This window comes from Hoplias malabaricus, chromosome 5 (assembly GCF_029633855.1).
Source record: "Hoplias malabaricus isolate fHopMal1 chromosome 5, fHopMal1.hap1, whole genome shotgun sequence".
Lineage (NCBI taxonomy): Eukaryota > Metazoa > Chordata > Actinopteri > Characiformes > Erythrinidae > Hoplias > Hoplias malabaricus.
In genome coordinates, this window is record NC_089804.1 from 22,144,811 (window position 1) to 22,165,329 (window position 20,519).

General features: G+C 37.6%; 2 protein-coding genes across 3 annotated transcripts; both read right to left on the minus strand.

Moving 5' to 3' along the window:
- Positions 1-253: 253 nt before the first annotated feature.
- zgc:77375 (uncharacterized protein LOC402927 homolog) lies at positions 254-11,048 on the minus strand. 2 transcript variants are annotated; one of them, XM_066673149.1, is made up of 8 exons: positions 10,679-11,048; positions 8,548-8,751; positions 8,126-8,238; positions 6,232-6,325; positions 4,694-4,727; positions 4,005-4,179; positions 3,386-3,574; positions 254-2,695 (listed from the first exon to the last, which is right to left on the minus strand). In XM_066673149.1, the coding sequence occupies exons 1-8, from the start codon at positions 10,778-10,780 to the stop codon at positions 2,293-2,295; spliced, it is 1,314 nt and encodes a 437-aa protein (XP_066529246.1). In that variant the 5' UTR covers positions 10,781-11,048; the 3' UTR covers positions 254-2,292. The 2 variants fall into 2 exon arrangements, with proteins under 2 accessions (XP_066529246.1, XP_066529244.1); XM_066673147.1 differs by having other exon boundaries at positions 6,217-6,325.
- Positions 11,049-11,645: 597 nt separating this feature from the next.
- Positions 11,646-18,510, minus strand: isy1 (ISY1 splicing factor homolog). The gene is made up of 11 exons (XM_066672588.1): positions 18,437-18,510; positions 17,531-17,553; positions 17,366-17,417; positions 17,208-17,273; positions 16,901-16,943; positions 16,651-16,763; positions 16,193-16,310; positions 15,942-16,064; positions 13,546-13,667; positions 13,328-13,417; positions 11,646-12,545 (listed from the first exon to the last, which is right to left on the minus strand). Exons 1-11 carry the CDS (start codon positions 18,437-18,439, stop codon positions 12,438-12,440), a joined length of 861 nt encoding a protein of 286 aa, XP_066528685.1. The 5' UTR covers positions 18,440-18,510; the 3' UTR covers positions 11,646-12,437.
- Positions 18,511-20,519: the final 2,009 nt, after the last annotated feature.

The following is a 20,519-nucleotide window of genomic DNA, read 5'->3' on the forward strand; positions in this document are numbered from 1 at the left end:
AAACAATTTCTTCAAATGAGGAATTTGGAGGTGGAATTTTTTTTTTTAAAAACTGAAGGGAAGTCGCCTGAAAAGAATGGAAACTCTAAACACAGTGAAGTTTCTGTTTAACGTGTTTCCTGTGTTTTTCCTCATGCTTTTAGATGCAAAATCAGTTGGTAAAAGCGCAGAAATAACTGCAAAGCGTGATTATAAATAAAAATCCAGACACATGTCCATGAAATACTCTTTTATTAACATTTATTTTCTTAATACTTTGAGTAACGCTAAAGTTGTTAGAAAAAAAATACATGCAGTTCTGTTATGATGGTTGCACTTTCTTTTTCTGCCTTTACTACCTAAAATAATGTCAGTGGTTTGAATTTTTAAAAATTATATAAGAATTAAATGAGATTTTTAAAGTCACAACATGAGAAACAGAACTGAAAAGGCCTCGATTCTATTTTCCAGCTAAAATCATAGCTAAGGCACTGTAAAAGAAAGTGAGACCATAATAATTCAGTGGTTTATGCTTTATAATACAATAAAATAAATTATGATGGCACAAGTGACACCATTAGTGCACAGCGCAACAGTAAATGAACAGAAAAGAACAGTACATCACTAAACCATGTCAACAACTATTTTTGTCTGTTTTATAAAAACAGAAATGTGGTCAACAGATGATTAATTATTAAAACATATATTTTGAGCAGATGTGGGGTAAGACCCAACATAGACAACTGAGCTGTATATTCTCACCTCTACAATGAAGAAACTAAACAATTAAAATACCGGTTTAATCTGAAATTAACACCAACAACTATACGCAAAGTAAATGTTAACATTTAATTAAAAATCTTTAAGACCAGCTGTACATGTGAGTGTCTGTGTGTGGTCTGCTTCAGTGCTATATATATATATATATATATTGTTACTTTAGTACTTTAGGGGAAAATGTACCTGTAACACTTTTAAAATACATAATACATACAGAATAACACATAAATACACATTTATAAAAGTGTATGGAATAGAAGTGTGGTCTTAGTGCCGATACAATACTGGTCTGAAAAAAAAACCACAAAAACAAAAACAGGAATGTCTTGAAAACTAGAAAACCATGTGCTTTGTATCTATTCAAAGAAAACCCTTTTGATGCTGCTTTACACAGAACTGTGCAACAGCCAGAGACCACCCTTCATCTGTTTAATTTCCAGGAAAAACAACTATTAAGTGCAAACTTATTCCATTTGATGAGAAACTAAAATATCTGGAAATGATGGGACTCACTACCACAATTACAAGAGCTAGCACCAAATAACGACTTTAGTTATGACACTAGAATAACAAACCTAGATCACTGTAGACTACAAATGAAGACTAAAGTATTCTGACTAGATAAAAAAATTAAAATCAGAATCAGGTTTGGCTGCCAAAGTTGAAAAATCGAAGGGTGTTTAAACTAAATACTGAAAAATAGGGATTAATTTCATTCAAAGAAAAATTAAAAATGGCCACACGACCTATGCACAGCGCTGTATATGTCCCCTCTTTATAACAGTATGAAGGGTTGCAGTAACACTGGCCTGTACTCAGTCTAACAGGGTCCTGTTAACCCTATAGAGCCATACTTTACTCTCACTGTCAATTTAACAGAGGAACATACAGTTTAGAGTAATGTACCGTAAAAAGCTTTGGAGTGTAATGACTCAGTATTTGAACTGCAATTAAAAAAAGGTCAGCAGGTAGTCTTTGTAAACATGGTGCAAACCTAAATAAAGAAAGTCTGAAGTCAGATTACAGCATCGTAAGCCTTTTGTATTGTTCAGTCTGGTCTGAATGTCTGAAATAACAATAGCTTTTTAAAGGAATACTCCAGAACTTTTCAAGTGAACCTCGGTCTGCAGCATCAGCGCACTGGATCCTGTTTATTGTATTTACTACAACTTACAGATAGCATTTTCTCGCACGTTACGTTAACGTTCATGCTGTGGAATTTGAAATAATGCCCTTAGTCTTTTTCCTAGTTCACTGTTTTTCTGTAGACACTGCAGAGGATCTTACTGTAAAACATACAATAAACCTTCACGAATGGACAACACCCAGCATTCACAACAAAATAAAAAAAGGTAGATTTACAGAAATGGCTTACAGTGTATACAGCTGTTGACAGCGTAGATATCAGGTTGAAAAACGATGAGTGTTCTGCATTGTGCGTATTGTTGGACATTGTTTAAAAACCATGAAACTGAAAAATAAAGAGTGTTTAAGGGGAATAAACTCTGAAGTTTGCATCCTTCCAATCATTACCTAAACTGGCGGGGAGAATTTCTCCAGCTTGAAAACAAGTTCAACAGCAGCGTCCACGTCCTGGACGACGTTCCCTGGCTCCACGAGTGCCGGATCGAATCTGAAGTCGCGATGTCCATGGAAAACCGTCTCTTTGATGCACTGGCTGGCATCTTTAGGGACTTCGGTATGAGGGTTGTAGACGCCAGTACACACAAGGATAGACTTGCAGGATGTGGCCGAGGGGGGCGCAAGCTCACTCTCCCAAACACTCTCACTACCCGCTTCCTCTTGCACTGGCCCTGGAGCTGGAGCTCCTGTTGCTGACACCTGGGCCAGGGCTTTAGTGCTATTCCTCGCCACACGCTCCTCGAGGTAGCGGTTATACAGGTTAGCACCGTAGATATCCGTCATGAGGTTGTCTCTAGATATGTTCAGGACGAAACATGACTTGTTAAATAATTTTATTTGATCCTATGACTGTCTTTTCTTTTAGTTTAATATCATTATTACCTTTGTGTTATTCTTCAAATCATTCATTTTCAACATTGATTATTTGTTGTGTTATTGATCATGTGCAAATGATGGTTCTTGGCTGGTGGGAAGCAAATATCCACATAGCCAAAAGAAGTAGCTTGAGCTGATTTTCCCCCAGTCTTAAGGATTAAGTAGGGGTGGTTTAAGTAATAAATATGAAAATTGTAATCAAATTTTATTCATGTTATGGAACGATAAACACAAATTTAAAAAGTAGATAAATGAGAGAAAGAGGTAAATTATGTTTAAGGGTGGAAACCTGTAGCAGATCCTGTTTCTTAAAATAGTACGCAAGCCTTAAAAACTTGTATTTGTTCTGCAATGTGTTACAGGGTCATTAAACATCAGACGAGTGGCCTATGACAACAAATGAGCCTTGAAAGCCATAAAACAGTATGGCGCAGTAAAAACCTCCTTAAAAGGCCTAAAAAGAAAAAAAATCATTTACTTTCACAACTAAAAACTTTAGTTTAGTTTCAGAAAAAGCCAGACTAAGGCCTGAGAGAGGAACGTAGAAATGCTTTGGTCATCAATTCTAATCACGCCATTGCAAAGTATAGAAGTGAAAGTATCTCACCCAACAGCATAGAGAGATCTGATCGGAGTCCTCCAGCCTTTCTCTGCTGCCTGCTCTCTGATCAGATACTCAGCGTAGTGATAAGTTAGTTCACTGGGCTTCCCCATCAGAGCCTCGTACTTCAGCTCTCTGCCTGTGATCTTCTTGTAAATGTTCTCCAGACACACCATGAAAGTGCCGTGACCAAACCTGTCAACAAGACACAGCTCCATTCTAAAGTGAATTACACACACAAAGTGATTTGTCCCTTGTGAACAAACACCTTGGTCAAATTATAGGTTCTCTTGAGTTTCTAAGTGAACATTAGCTAAAATAACATCTACATAACAACTTCTACCTTTATGTCCTCTGGCAAACAGACAAATCCAGAGCTACCTACAATTATTGAATCACGAGGAGCCAAACCCTAGAACACAATAACCCTAGGACTGTGTGAGGGAACCCACGCAGACACATGGACAACACGTTAAAACTCTCACGCGCAGTGATCGGGATCTGAGATGGGGACTGAATCCACAACCCAACCCATCTGTTGCACCGCACCCATTTCTGCCTTCTAAAGAATATTTAGAAAAACAACAAAGCATTTCATCGGACATCTGCACACAGCTGTATTTACCGTGGAGAATGTGCTTCTGCCATCCACATGAGGTCCATGTTGCAGGCGAGGAGCGGCAGGTGAGAAGAGTGTGAGGTCTCATACGTATTACTCACGTTCCCATTGGTCAGTAACACATCGATGATCAGCTGCAGGTTGGTCTCCCATCGGATGGGCTCCCCGAAGAGAATCACAGCTGGAATCAAAGAGACGGACAGAACTTCTGCTATTATCTAGAGATGCTGCACCTCTTCTCATGCAGACATTTGATTTCCATACCTATGCCTGACTTATGATTGCAGTTACAGTTAAATTGACCTGTGACATGAAACTAATCTGTGACAAAGTTCCATTACATTGTGACTACATTTTATTACTGACAACACTAACGCACAAAAATATATCACAGTTACACAGTGTATAATAAGATTTATTTATTTATGCTCAGTTAAAGTGATCATTGGACTGACATAAAGCAGAGTAAAGCATGCCATTGCTAACATAGTCGTGTTACTGGCGCTACGCTGTAAGAAAAGGGGAAGAAAGAGAAGGACAATGAAACCCAGAGAATCAGTGTTAATGTGGGTCACTGGGGGAAGGTTAGAAAGCCTGAATATCCACGGCACACGTGGACACATCCACAAGATTATAGACTAATAATAACCAGTACATAAACACACTGAATCCATTTAACAACAAAATCAACTTACCTTCAACTTTAGGGATGTTCACAATAGGGGAGGACTGCAATAATAATAAAGAAAAATGCACTTGATATCTCCTGATCTAATGTTGATCAGAGAGATCCTGTCATCTGCCTCAAAGGTCACATTAAAATTAAAAAAGTATTTAAATATTATAAAATATACTGTCTTTCATAATATTACAAATTCCAGCACAGTCTAATTCCAACTCAATTGAATAATAATAATAATAATAATAATAAGCATAGTTTATATTAAATTAAAATAAAATTGACTTAAAGGTGTCTTGTTGTTATTATATTGACCTGATATTCCTTGTCATTAACATGACGCATATTAAATATTCTCCTACTGCTTTCTTATGCACTCAGAAACACGTTTATTATAATCCTTACGAATGTTTGGCATTCATAAAACCCTGGTTAATTCTTTAATCATCTAAAGTAACTGGTAGTTTACTGAACACCACATATTAAGAACATCTGAAGATGTGTTTCGTATGAAGCATGTTAGCTTTGGGTTGGAAGTAAACTGTGGAGATCTGTCTTTTATTCTTTTTTTTGGTTTCCACTGCAGTTCAAAAGAAGTACATGTGCATGTGTGTTTACTCCTGTCACTTTCAATGCCACCTTTCTTCATTCACCTTCTCCAGTCCACTGAAAAACATCCGAAATGACAACTCTCCCTTCTCACAGAAAAGTAGTTATTTCAACTCTTTTTATAGCAAATTGTGATGGTGAGGCGGTGCAGAATACGTTTGCATCCACAGAAATGGATGTTTATATATTTTTATATAATAAATAAGGGATCACAAACGATTAGAGAATCATCTAGGATGATTACATTATATGATGCACAGTTTCTAAAGAGACTAAGACTAATTTGGTTTTACAAGTTACAAGAGTTAAGTACAAGCTTATTACCACTAAAGTTACTTCAAGTAGATTTTAAGCTGTTTAGCTGCACTCACGAGAGCAGATCAGTCAACCCTGAAACTATAAAATGAAGAAATGGGTTGAATAGGGTTGAGTATAAAAAGTTGTAATAGGTTTAAAAGCTTGTAAGATGTAGGCGCCTGAGCCGTTTTAGAACATGACAGGCTCCGTGGGCATTAAGGTAGAAAAACATCTGTAATCTGTAGGAGGGAGACCAATTTAGAAAAATGACTGTATTGTGTCAACAAGTAAAAGTGATGAAACTGGGACACATTTATTATTTTTTAGAGATTGTATGGAGTGTACAAAGGTTTGTAATACAATAACTGCCTGTGTCAAGCTCGTTTTTTTATTTTTTCTAATTTTCTCCATCCTTCTCGTTCAGCGAGCAGCAGGGTCTTTTATATATGGTCTTGTACTTTCAGTCACCAATGTCTGTATCATATTTGCCAAGCATCCTTTAATAAATGACTGCAGTCATAATGTAATTATCATTATTATTGAATCGCCATAGGCCTGAAAAGGACCCTGAGCTAGCATAGCTGATATCCAGTATTTCTGCTTTATAATGCATTAGGATCAATAAAAACGTACTTTGGCTGTACTCACTGGCAGCTTGGGGCGTCTGTTATGGTCCACCATGTCCAGCAAGGGGAAAGACTCTCGAAGCTGGTCAATACTGACCACATTGGTAAATCCCACGCTGAGAGATTGGGTTAAGAATTCAACTTTCAAAAGGATGTGGATTTTTAAGCACAAAGATAGATATGAGACGCTGGTATATTAATCTCCACAGACCAAGAGAGACTTGCCCCTTTGTCAAGTGTGAACCAGAGGAGTATAAAACCCTGAGTACTGAGCTGTGAAGCAGTGGGATTGTGCTCTCTGGAGTGATAGAGCTCAATCTTGTATCTTTGGGACGAATTGGAGAAGTGTTTATGTGTTTGAATGCAATTGCATGCCCACAGAAATGTCCCATTACGTAGAGTAAGTGCATTGGGAATCAGTGTTCATCTTGGGATCAGGTCCATTCAAAGCACTACTCTAAAGACGAGCAATGCAAAATAAACTGTTCAAACCTACAAATGTTAAGCAGTATGTCTTAATGTTAATAGCATTTCAGCATGACATTCAGGCCAAACCACTTTTCTCTATTTAGATGATTGAATCTTTCAGCTCTCTTCAAAACATAATCTCAGTCTAGAGGTAAATCCTTGGTAAAAGAAAAGAATGATTATTAAGTTGTTCTCTCTAGTGGTTCATTCTGACGCCATGAATCAGCATCTCATTGGGTTTTAATCTGTCCAGTTGAGACAAGCGTCCGTTACACAACAGGAAGGCGATAACCACACAGATGTCCACGCCGCTTTGTTACAGAATAAACCCACCCACTGGAGACCACAACTTAAGAACTGACACAGAAGACTGATCTTTTAATCCTACAGCTTTCTGAATGACGACAACATGAGATTTAACATTAAGGACTATTACCCTGCGATGTAGGACTGCACAATAGACCACATCCTTATCAAAGGTCTGCGTTAACCAATCTGATCAAAATTATAATCATAAATAAACGGTGGGCCATAGTGTTAGTAGCAGCGTATTTCCCTAAGCTGGGTTTAAAACCCTGCTGTCGAACATGTACAGAAGGTAACATCTCAGATTGTGGCCAACTACAAAACCTACACAGCTCGAAAACGGAAATTATTTCCGTAATGTACATATCTATTACAAAAGTCTTCCCTCATTGTGATTCAGAGCACATACAGCATCGCTTCACTGCAATTTCACGACGCACATCTCAGCAGAGCAGCCCACACTCTGTCATCTCAGCCCCTACACCCTGTAATATCATCAGGAATTCATTACTGTAGAGAGAATGCTGTATCTGGAAAAAAAGAGCCTTTTTTTTAGGAAATCTATTTTCTTCCACTGTGCAATTTGTTGCCTTTGTCATATTCTTAGTTGCAGCATTCTTCAAGTTTTTCCTGCTTCAATTAATGTAAACAAGGTTTCCAGAATTGTTTGTTCGTCTTATACTCTTGTACATTCATTTTAGGGCTGAACAATAATTCACTATTAATATATCGCAATATAAATGTTTCAATTACATTTTCAATATTTCAGTATTCATTATTTACAGCATCTGTCTCTGACTGACACTCACTACTAGATGTGTCCCAGTTGACTGCCCTCAATTTTAAAGTTAGTTTAAAAGTATTAACATTGGCAAAACCAAGATGTTTATGTTTGACAGTGATGTCAGGTTTCCTGTTTGTTCTTGGCAGTGTTTCTCTGATTTTAGGTCATTTATATCAGTATTGGAATTAGATTATATCGACTAGAATTTAGAAATATATCATGATATATCGTCCCGACCTAATTCCATATTTTGATAGCTCTGAAATATACACGTAATATGTATTTTCTTTTTTGGTAAAATGATTAACTACTGTTGGGGATATGGTTCTGTTCCAACATTTTATATGTGAAAGGATACTTTTTGGCAATGTCCAGCACTGGGCCTTGTCCTGACACCAGCACACACTTATCGTGAAATTTCCTCAACATTTTCAGAGGACTGTGGGACATCATGACTTGATCCTGGGATATCTGTGGAGGAATCACAAATGTTATCATCCCACTGACTTGTTACAATCTGCATTAAACATTTTATTTATATCTACATAACGTAATCTCTATATTTACTAATGAAATAATAAGCTCAGCGTACAAAAGGTTAACCCAGACTACGGCATACACCATATTATAAATCCACACACACACAAAAAAAGCCAGTGTAACCTGCAAGGCTGAGCAATCCATGAGTCATGAGTCAAACCTATTTCAGGGCTCCGAACAATATATGAAATATTATGTTTCATGATGAGTCATAAAGGATAAATGTGTGTGAACACTCACAGGAACATCCAGAATGTGAGACAGCTGATCTGCTTTCTTCTGCCGCAGACAATTCCCAGCATTTGTGACGAAAACAACAGGAACAACAAACTGGCCACTGGAGTCCACCAGCTTTTGGAAAGCTTTCTTGGCAGCGGGGATGGGGGTCCTGCCCCGAACCAAAACCCCGTCGATGTCAAACAGCAAGCCAAAGTTTGGCTCAGTCTGTTTACAGAGATAAAGCACAGAATATTATGCCACAAGCTGTAGTAGGGGGCTGTGGCAATTCAACTGCATCCATTTAGGAAATTTAGACTGAATCTGTCTGTTATAATAATATTTAACTCAGTATGGATTGATTTGATTGGTCAGAAATTGAATTCAGGCTGCTGTACAGCAAGGTAGAAAAAACAAAGAGTACTGTTGCTTTTTTATTATTTTATTTTATAACAATCATAGTACTTAGTGTTTTATTATGATTCAAATATGCCTCTGCTCTGTGATTTCTGGCACATTACCAACTTCTGCTTCACAACAACTAAACAAGCTATCCTTTATTTATTAGTGTATTTAGTATAACGAATGACGTTTCTGTTCTTTTCCACACAACAGCTGTGTTTTCCCCTCTGAGACAATTTTTCCAGTAACAAAGGGTCAGCACATCACCAATTCAGACTCCTCTGAAAATGTATAGATGTCCATGTTCTAAAAGGAGCCTAGAGCGCACCTGAGCCCTGTGTTAGACACAAAGCTTTCAAACAATTAAAGCATGAAAGCTTACGTGTGCAGAAGCATCTGCTACACATTCGGTGATAATGTGGGGGAAGATGGGAAGAAAGAACAATAAACATGCCTTTCCCCATGGGAGAAAACAAAATGACAGTGTATACTCAAAGCTGGCTTTTAATACAATGGGAATTTTACAGTGTGATGTAAACTCTAATCTGTCCTTATTTCATCTTGGTGTTTCTTCAAAAAGCGCATTGTCCTTTACAGTACAGCGTATATGTTTGTTACTTTGATCATTTTGTAATAAGAAATGTGATTATGTAAGACTCTAACAGGAATTTAGAGCGAATCCTTGCAGGGCTTAAGTTGTTTCATCAGTATATGAGAATGACAATTCACTAATGCTTGTCTGCTCTATAAAATATATTTTGACACTGGCTCCAATTGATTAGGGACACAGACATGAACTGGAAACAGCCTATATTTACATATAATTAAAAGAATAAGTATTTGCATATGAAATAAACTCTAAACAACAACACAAAGATGCTGTAAATGTCCTCCTTCTTTAGCAAGTGTCCTGTGTCTAAGATGTCCCCAGCCTTAGAAACAGGTCAACAACAGCCATGATGAGAAAAACAACTTAATATGGAACAATGCAGCAGGGGGGAAAACATAAAATCAAAATATTTTAAAATTCATTTAATTTTGAATCCTACAAAATTATTTTGTCCGTACTTGTGACCAATCTTAATTTTATATTGTTTACCCCCCTAGGGAACAGCAAGTTGGATGGAACACGAAATACTGTTGAAATGGTTTCATTGAACCAGCAGCAGTTGAACCCCACAAATAAGAAGCTAATTTCTGCCTCGTAAACATATTAAAAGCCTTTAAAGCCTGTTGTGAAGATGTGAAAAACATCCCCCCACTGAAGGCAGTGAATGATGAAGCACCAGAATGTATCTGCCGCACCATTTAAGGGGGAACGTGAAATTCGAATAACGAGCTAATTTACAACTCGTTATGTTTACGAAAATAAATAATTGCTAATACTCAATAAAAACTGTTTAAAGCCATTTTAGCACATGTAAAATCAAATTCGCGGATTTTATGTATAGGAAATTGTGTATGGATGTGAAAAACATCCCCCACTGAGGGTCCTTGATAATGACTCCAGAACAGAATGTAACAGCTGCACCGTTTAAGGTGGAACTGAAAGTTCGAATGAGAAGCCATCGAATAAAAAGTGTTCAGCAGTATTAGTATACAATAGTTACGATAAAATTCAAATCATGTTTTGTTAGTCGGTGTAGAAAGCCGATTTAAAGTATCTGAAATGAGGGGTAAATGTAAAAAACATCCCCTGTTTATTGATGCATAGTGAGGTTCCTTTAAGAGTAACCGCTGAACGTGGCTCTACCTTGCCGTTGGAACTAGAGGAGAAGGCGACTGTTCCTCTCCGGGGCGCCGGGTTCCTCCAGAGGCGGCCAGCCGCCCTTAAAACGAATCCGCAAGCTTTCATTTCGCTGCTGTTTCGCCGCTTTCCAGTCGCGGTTACTCCATGAAGCCCTTTTTGTAGACGAGCACCGTGACGACACAGGAGGAGGTCCGAGGATCCTTTATTCCAATTTTCCGTCCCACCTTAAATGGTGCGGCATACTTCAACCGGCTAAAATATGCTTGTTAACAGAATTCTCATTTCCACATTATTTTGTGCTGTAGTTACAGTCTGATGACCCACAGGCTGAAAGTAGTTTTGTTTCGACTTTAACTTTCCAACGTAAACGGTTTAGTAGTTATGGCAACAGTCGGGTGCCTCACGGGCTGAAGTTGGCTTCTTGCGTTTTTACCTCAGATACTGCAGCAGTCACCTTCCGTTGCCTCGCAGGCTTCAGTAGTTCATTTTTACGTTCCACCTTAAATTGGTGCTATTTTTCATTCATTCATTTAGTTATTCAATAATTATTTAAGCTATATCTAAAGAAAATAAATACCCCTGGCTAAGCTCATGTCTGTGAATATTTGAGCACAGCAGGAGTGAGAAAATCTACGTGTTAAACACATCAAACCTTTTCATTCCCTGTAAGTGACATAGAGAGGAATATCAAATATGTAAAACATTCCACACGGCTTTCTCCTGACCCACCACTGCTTTGTGGTTTTATTCTTCAAAGTGTAACTAATCAGTACTTTTAGGTCTGTGTCTTTTAGTTATTCTTTTCAGGTATAGGAAAATAAACACATTCTTTAAAACAAGCCAAATATGAACCAATTTTCTCTAAACTGTGAAAATAAATAAATGAATACAATTACACTGAACTGGATAAGCAGTTCAAAACAGACACCCATAACAACAGCAGTTTTAATTTGCACTTCAGTGGCACAACTCCCCCCCCCCTCGGATAAAGACTTCAGGCTTATTCTATTCACCTGTGCTGTTTTACTGTATAATCTGGGCATTCCCTTAAGAACTAAACTCCCTGCAGGTTACATCCGCTGCTATAAGAGCTTGAATTGACATTAAATGCTTGTTCAGACAGACAGTAGGAACTGATATGACAGGGTTTTAAAGGGAAACACTGTAAAAGGGAGGTAACCGAACAAGGAGATTCGATTTAGTCTTGATATTCAGAGTGTGACTGTGATTTATTCTTGGTCTAACAGTCACATGAGCCAAGCTGCTTCAAATCACAGATAATTACCGTCTCTTAATCACAATAAGAAAAGGTCACTTTAGGTCAGGGAATAGCCCTTCATCGCTCAAAATAAATCAATAGTCGGGCTCAGAGGGAAACGATGTCTTGTAAATTTAAAAACAGTTATGACTTTGGTAGAAAGTACTTTACTGGTCCAAAAAAGGCATAAGAAGGCAAAAAATACAAACATATTTACAATGAATTTCATGCTATTCATCTCACAGTATGTTGACAGTCCACAGTCCGATCCAAAAGACCTCCAAAAGAGGAGGAGATGACTGGTAAAACAACAGTGTAAGTATATTATTTAACACTGCCACAAAACCATAACTGCTCTCAATCAAACATATCACATCAGTGAACAGCAATACAATACACTAGGCCTGATACAGTTCATTACAGTCACTGTGGACATTTCACATGACCGTAAACTAACTGAATATTAAAAAAATTCCAGCTATATCGTCGATACAATGCTTGACGCTACAAACCCAGTAACGTTTTAGCTTCTTCGCTCTGTGCCATTAAGCTCTCGCTGGCGTACTTCTGTAGAAGCTCCATCTTTTTTCTTCTGACCAGAGCTTCTTCGATCTGTGACCAATCATTAAAATCAATGAAGAACACTTAAAAAACCAGTCAAGATTAAAGCAAAGCCACACAGTTATAACATTTACATTACTTATAATTCCTAAACAGTTTACTTTAATAACAGTGTTATTATATGAAGATATGATTACTAATACATAATATATGCATTAACATTTTACATAATGTAGATTTAAACACTATCAAATTATTATTATATATATATATTTTTTACAGACTACTACTAATTCCTCAAAAGCTGAAAAGTTACACAAGACTAGACAGTGTCTGTTTAAACATCAGAGTTATGCTAGTTTATAAAGTTCACAGTAAGCCGTACAGTGTCCTGAACTACTGGGACTAGTCTGTATGACTTTACTGAAGATCTAGGTGTTGCTCGAGAGAGTTTAATGGATTAATAAAATACATAACGTCTAGGAGAAGGACCACACCCAAACTCCTGTTTCTCCTCATTATGACACACCCTGCAAAACCGCTCCTTCTCATATTGTGACAAAAACAAGCTTCCCATCAACACCCCAGCTTCCTCTTCCAATTTATGCTCATTCTTTGCTTTTTAGTGGTGGTCTGACTTCAAGATTCATCAGCTGAGGTCACGAAGAACTCCAGCTCAAGTTACTCAGAGTGCTCCTTCTTTGCTTAAGCCCTCACTAATTATGGTCTGCACTATTCAGGGTAAGTGCAAACTAGATTTGTAATCAAATTAATCCTCGAAATGCACACTGTAATACTCTACATGATACAGCGCAACATGTGTGGACCCTCACCTCTTTCTGTGATGGAACAGGAACATGAGCAATGAATGTCTGTGCTCTGTCTTCTCCTTCCATCTGTTCCCTCATCTCATCATCAGAGTGCTGGAGAAATTAATTCAAATCCATTTAAAACCATCAGTGACCTGCAGATATGCGTAACATCTATCAAAGCAAACTGAATCAACTGCTTGTTTAATATCGGAGGTGTAATTTCCCCTGTGTGCCATTACCTCATCATCTTTGATGGCATAGATGTATTCTTCCTCCTCTTCTTCCACCTCTTTGGTCCCTCCACCTCCAGCTAAACGGGCCTCTTTTTCCTCCTTCCATTTCTCAGTGGCCTCTGCTATTACTGTTTCAAAAGGAAAAGAGAAAAGTGATGAATAAACTAAGCATGAGCAAACTAAGGTAGCAGTTCTCCAACATTTTAGTCTAAGGCTCTCTTTGTGGTCAGTAAGTGTTTCAATTCATAATAAAAGGGCTAGTCTAACTGCAGCATGTGTGAATAACACAAAGCCTGAACGCTATTGGTAAAACTCAGTAACTCTTTCAAGGGGAACAATTCTCTAAAGCTTTAATTTAGCAATGTCAGGTGCTGGATTCTGAGTTTAAATCATGTTTTTCCAGGTCCACTGTCACGTTCCCCTGCTCCCCAGTCCAGTGCTCAGGGGCTTTACATGGCTAAAACCGTTCTACAGTTTGGTACTGACCAGTCTGTGATGGTGATTGTGTGAACGGCATTACTCAATGAATAATAATAATAATAATAATAATAATAAAAATGAAAAGCAATTGAGGGCAGAGAATGGAAAAAAAACTTTAAAACATAAAAAGCCCTGAATGTGATCACATGACTAGGTTTTCACTGACTGACCTCGCAAGGTCACTGGACCATGGTCAGATGGACATTTAGGTTTCAATTAGCACCAAACCTCATGTCAGGCACTCAATAATTGACCTAAACGAGAGACACATGTCTGGAGAGTACAAGCATCATACAAGAAGATCACTCTGTCCCTGTGTCCACAGACAAGGCTCTGTTTATATCAGGACAATCCCAGAACAGGCTTTCTGAGAGGGTCTCAGTCATTTATGAAGTGAAAGCATGTTCCAGCAGTAGCAGCAGGAATGTCTCGTGGTCACTGGGCTCCTGCAGAGGCACGAGACGTTTAAAAAGGGACTGTTCCTTATGTAAGTGATAGTAATCTGTAATTGAATGAAGTGGGAGTCCAATTTTTTCAGTGCTTAAGTGAACAGGTGTTGCAATCAATATATTGCTGGTTTTACATATTCACAGAGTATTTGATCTAGACTGCTGCCTGTGAAGAATAGATTGCACAGCTTCTGCTTTAGGCTAGATACTGGAACACATTGGTGTGGTTTTGGTGGCACTCATCCACAAGCGCGTTAGTGAGGTGAGGTGTTATTATTGGACGATCAGTTATACATCGTAAATGTTACACCAGCTGAAGTCAAAGATACTGGATGAAGGTCTATCATTCCAGGAATATTTCTCAGTGACAATCAGAAACTAAAACCGCTTTAGGAAAAGCACTTCACAACTTACAGCTGCATTTACATTTTTTGGGGTTTTGTTAAAACATGCCTTCTTTGAATACCTGAGAAAGTCTGAGTTAAATGCTAAGCACCAGCTCTATGAAAGGGTCAAACAAATAAATACAGTGGAATTTGAGTTCCTAACTTGTGTTTATTGATAGTCAGAAAACATGTTATTTCTTACTAATGCAAGGAATAAGGTTTAAAAGACCCCCCCCAACGGTGTTCGGAAACTCTAATAGGCGTCTTGTTTGTGACGTAGATGGTGGACAACTACTCTAGAAGTTGCACTTGATTTAATGCAAAATGATGAAAAGGTGTGTTGTTTTTGGCTGCAATCATTCAATGTACAGTGGGACATCTGTGCAAAAATGGCCCAAAGATCCCAAAATATCCAGAAAATTTGTCAACTTTAAATAGGCACTTTGGAAAGGACCATCCGCTCACTCCGTTATCTGTAGCTTTTCCAACAATATGGGCATGTAAGGAAACCAACGAAAGGTGTTCAAGAGCCTCTGTAACATGAAGGTAAACAGGGTAAGGACACTTACTTCGCCTGTTTTAGTTGGCGTTAGTTAACGTTAGCTTGACTTGCTAAACTCGGTGGCTCAGATTATACTCGGCTACGTAGCTGCATTACGGAGGTTTATAGTGTCGGATGAATTCGAGTTCGACTTCGATCACATTTACAAGAATAACGGTACTTCTAAATCTGAGTTTAGCTTATTGCTAGGCTACTGTCATGAATAATGTTGGTTATTTAGCTAGATACTGTCATAACAGGCGGTCATAACGGTGTTTTACCGCGGCGTTGTTCAGCTGTTATCCACCAATGACGTCACGGTTGCGTTCAAGAATTTCTGTAGCGAGCTCTGGTTTTTCCGTCAATTTAATAAATTGTCCGTTTTAAAGCAAATTAAGCTGCTATTTTCATTTTAATTCATTCTTATATATGTCAGTAACTAAAATAATGTGAAATATTCATGGAGGTCCAATAAGTGGCGCTTATTGGACCCCCTCAGCATGCAAATCCCAAAGGGAACAAGATGTCATTTGGGAAATGATCTACCTTGTTTCTCATATTCCTGTTCCAAGGGCACTAACACACCATCGTCCTCATCTCTGTAACCATAATACTCTGCATCAATGTCCTTCATCAGTTCAGCTCGTGTTTTTCTGGGAGGTGGCACAGCTATAAAGACATAAAAGTTACAATAAAAAACACATTCTAGAAAATTATAACAGTACACTTTTCTAGATATGAAATGTAAAAAGATTTTAACTAAAACAAAGTAAAAGTAAAATAATAATTTTGCATACGCTCTTTTTCGAACAGCTCCCTAACTCCAGGAAGGTCTTTTGCAGCACCAAAATACTTGTAACCTCTGTTTCCTGGGACTTCTTTGCCCTCGTGATCAAGCATTTTGGGTCCAAATCTCTAAAACCCATGCAGACACAGTCCAAAAGTTAAACATTTCTAAACAACACTGAAGTACAGACATTTCTTATAATGCATACACAGTGTCATAATGTAGGAATCCACATCTATCATCAATAGGCTTTATGTCATAGGTTTAATACACAGATTAATATACAGCAACTATGTGATGCTATTCTTTGTAACCAATTTATCCTGACGTACAAATTCAGTAGGAAATTACATGAACATCATGCAAAAGTGTGCAAATCCTAATTTACTTATGTCTTTCCAACAAGTTTAAACACAGAATCAAACCTGTTTTGGAAATGAATAAGAAAATTGTATTCAAAATCTTTACCGCGTAGTCCGGACCACCCAGCTCTTTGATCCGAACCTCCCAGTGTCCTTTCTCTCTGAGAAGCTTGTTGATCTCATCGTTCAGGTCACGGATCTTAAACTCACCCAAACCAGCTAAAGAGGATTAATTGACATTGTGGTAATTACACATTTAAATCTGAAAACCTGTGCTTCTATTCAAGCAATACACCATAAATAAATTTAGAAACACTGTTAAATACTGTTATACCAAGTGATACAATCGTACTCACCATTCTGGATCTGTGCTACCTTCTTTGAAATTTCACTGATGATCTGTAAAAATGTTGTTTTAATTGTAATTGTTACTTTCTCAGCAACGTTAAGGGTTAAGGTATTACAATGTATTCAGCAGATTACTTTATACACATTTATTCACAGAAATAGGTTTTACTTTATAGAAAACACTGACACTAAACTTTTAGAAATAGTCTATTAAACAGTATTTGGAAAAGCTTTAATTGAACAAATAAAACAGACTAATATACATTTTTAACACATATACACTTCCTTAAAAATAAATAAATAAACCTTCCTCACCTGCCGTCTCCATTTCTCAGCTTTAGGTAACTCATTACATTCTGAAGCAAGAAATGGCCGTCTTTCCTTTAAAAGCCAAAAGCAAGAGTTAAAGGTAGAAAGTAATACTCAATAAAAATACTATAGCATTTATAACCAGCTCTGTTCAAACATCTTACCTTCACTTTTCCTTCTTCAAGCTGGGCCTGACGAAACCTGGCCAAGGCCGTCCTACAGAAGAGAAAACACCAGTAACAATAATTCATCAAATATACAGCAAAGAGAAATCAAGCACGAGAATCAGAATGTCTGCTAATGAAATGCTACATAAATCAAAGACTTACATGGCCTTTTCTGCGTTTCGAGCCTAAAATAGAGCATCACATAATAAATTTGCGATAGTTAAGCAGTGAATTAAGCAATAGTGTTTCAAAGCATTACACATAGCATTTAAACAAATTTAATAGGAAAGCAACATCTAAGACTAATGTCTCTGAATCCTGCAAATGAAACATGTCTCTCTGAAAAAAATCATTTTTAAATTTAATGTAAACTAAGCATAATTTAAATAATTAGGTGTACAGACAAAGACAGATGTTTGCATAATAAATATCAACTCTCAAAGATTTGCATCCCTATTGTGGTCATTCACATATATTTACTTATTGGTATTTTGTTTAATACCAATATGCTATTTTTACCAGGTCACAACTCCCACTCTGGAGCTTTAGTATTTTTTTTAATTAAGATATAATAAAGAAGACTAGAGTCAGACGAGTTTAATTATATTTGCTTATAGACGCTGGATGCTCTGAGAAGCTTCACTGAACTTCTTTAAATAGGTTACACTTTACTTGTATTTAAAACAGTATTTCATTCATATTAAGTTATTTGGACACAGTTATTGTTGCTCTAATTCATCACTGTAATATCAGGCTTAGACTAACACGATAATCATTAACTTTTTATTTAAAAATCTCAAAACGCCTGAAGCATAATACTTTGAATTTTCCGTTCCACCTTAAACAGTGGTGAGCTACATGGTTGCGCCAGCGGCATCATACTGTACCTCACCGCTGCTTAAGGTGGAACGGAAATTTCGGGAAATAACACAACTTCATCTTAGTAAAATAGCGTTAGAAATCAAGCAGATTAACGTATAAAGTAACTATGATCATTATAATATAAAATGCAACAATTGAAAACACGAATACGTTAGTTTAAACCTCGATAATAACATATAGTTTTACCATGTTTAGTTGTTAGTCAAGGAGGACTCCTGTGCGTGTGCCGGCGCAGAAATGTGACGCGCGCAGCAACTTCGTGTGACGACAAAAATATCAACAAGAATTTTTTTTTATAAATATTTTTATTATTATTAAGCATTTTGTTGTATTTATAATTTTTTTTATTATTTTGCTTAATCTGTTAATTTTCTTTTTTCTGCTTTTCTTTTTTTTTTTTTTAAATTGACGGTTTTTGGAAATATTTATTTGTCATTTACATTCTCTCATTGACCGATTAAGACATCAACTACTCAATCAATCAGACACAGAAGTGCTGCTGGAGTTCTTTATCTTTGTGCCCACCGATCACACCTACTGCATTTGTCCACCTTAGATGTAAAGTTAGAGGCAGTAGCTCATAGTTTGTGTTGGTTATATGCTCTGTTGTGGTTCTGACCACTGAAGAACAGGGTGAAATTGGGCTAACAATGTATGTAGAGCAACAAATGATGTACCGTCTGTAATTGTAAAAATACAATGTGCACCTATAATATCAGATTAGTGTATAATTGCAGATTAGTGTAGATAGAAACTAGGAAGGCAAGTTTTAGGTAGGGCTTCAGGGTCAGATTAGAAGTACATCACATAGTGAATAGAAGACTAGTTACTGCCCCATAGTACATGATCCAAAGGAGAGAGAGAGAGAGAGAGAGAGAGAGAGAGAGAGAGAGGGGAGAGAGAGAGAGAGAGAGAATAGTGAAATGGTAGTGAAATACAAATGAAACGTGACTTTTGTCTACTTGACATTTCATAATATTATATTGCCATCTAGTGGTAGAAAAAAAGTACTTCACCTAAATATCCATCAGTCATTATATCCAGCAGTTTTATTTACTGTCGACTGCTACGTCTCCAGAGATTTATATGAACTGCAAATGATGGGAATACGTGTGTAAATCTGAAACCATACATTTTATTGGATTATTTTTGCCTTTAAGCGCCCTGCATTTATCTCTCTGACTTGACTGGATTAAAAAAAACAATTTAGACTAGTTCCTTCACAAAGCAATATATAAGACACCAGTAGTGCTTTTATTACCACTTAATGTAGTATCTTTCTGTAGGGAGTGTTCAGATGCACAGCTACCAATAATGTGTCCAAGTCTTACCCATTTAATTATGAAGAAACATTGAGATATTAGTTAAATTCCCATTTAAACACTCAGGTTGTTTAGTTACTAACTCATTCATAGGCATTCTCTCAAAAGAACTGAAAGAACACCATTCCACATTGATTATTGTAAACGTATGTTGGGGTTTATTTTTTTCCTCTGTAGGAGCACAAGCCGGTGTTGTTGATACTTTAATAACTCATCCAAAATGAATAATTAATCCCTGAGCCAAAGTGCTTTGTCAAGGAGGGAAAGTGTTGAAAAGGGAAAGTCCGCTCTCCTGAGCCTGGTGATGACAGTCATGTCTCAGTGAGAGCGAACAGGACACTGACTACAAACAGAGGCTAATGTTCCACTCTTCAATTTTAATGAAGGAGGATAGAGGCGAAGGCAGGTGCCCTGATCACAGAGACCTCCACTGACCAACAGAATGGAGCTCATACCTGAGCCTAGGCTCATCATGCACAATGCCCAAGTGCTGGCCAGATGAGTTAAAACAAGTCTCAGTTTTGGGCTGTGGAGCAGTGGAATGGTGTTGTCTGGAGTGAAGAAGCTCCATCGAATACAGCAGGGATGAGTTGAGTGGTGTTTGTGTTGTGACTGGGAATAATACAAAAGTTTAAATGCAATGAGTGGTTGCAGGGAGTTTAGGCATTTCACTCTTTGCATTCATTCATTGTCTATAACCCTTATCCAGTTCAGGGCTGCGGTGGGTCCAGAGCCTACCTGGAATCACTGGGCGCAAGGCGGGAACACACCCTGGAGGGGGCGCCAGTCCTTCACAGGGCAACACACACACACACACACACACACACACACACACACACATTCACGCACACCTACGGACTCTTTTGAGTCACCAATCCACCTACCAACGTGTGTTTTTGGAGTGTGGGAGGAAACCGGAGCACCCGGAGGAAACCCACGCAGACACA

Coding starts and splice junctions, on each gene's coding strand:
- zgc:77375 (XM_066673147.1), bottom strand. CDS start 10,780: ATGAAAGCTTGCGGATTCGTTTTAAGGGCGGCTGGCCGCCTCTGGAGG. Junction 6,326..8,125: donor GTGCTGGACATTGCCAAAAA/GTATCCTTTCAC, acceptor CCAATCTCTCAG/CGTGGGATTTACCAATGTGG. Junction 4,180..4,693: donor GAACATCCCTAAAGTTGAAG/GTAAGTTGATTT, acceptor CTTTGATTCCAG/CTGTGATTCTCTTCGGGGAG.
- isy1 (XM_066672588.1), bottom strand. Junction 17,274..17,365: donor TTGAAGAAGGAAAAGTGAAG/GTAAGATGTTTG, acceptor TGGCTTTTAAAG/GAAAGACGGCCATTTCTTGC. Junction 16,764..16,900: donor GGTAGCACAGATCCAGAATG/GTGAGTACGATT, acceptor AATCCTCTTTAG/CTGGTTTGGGTGAGTTTAAG.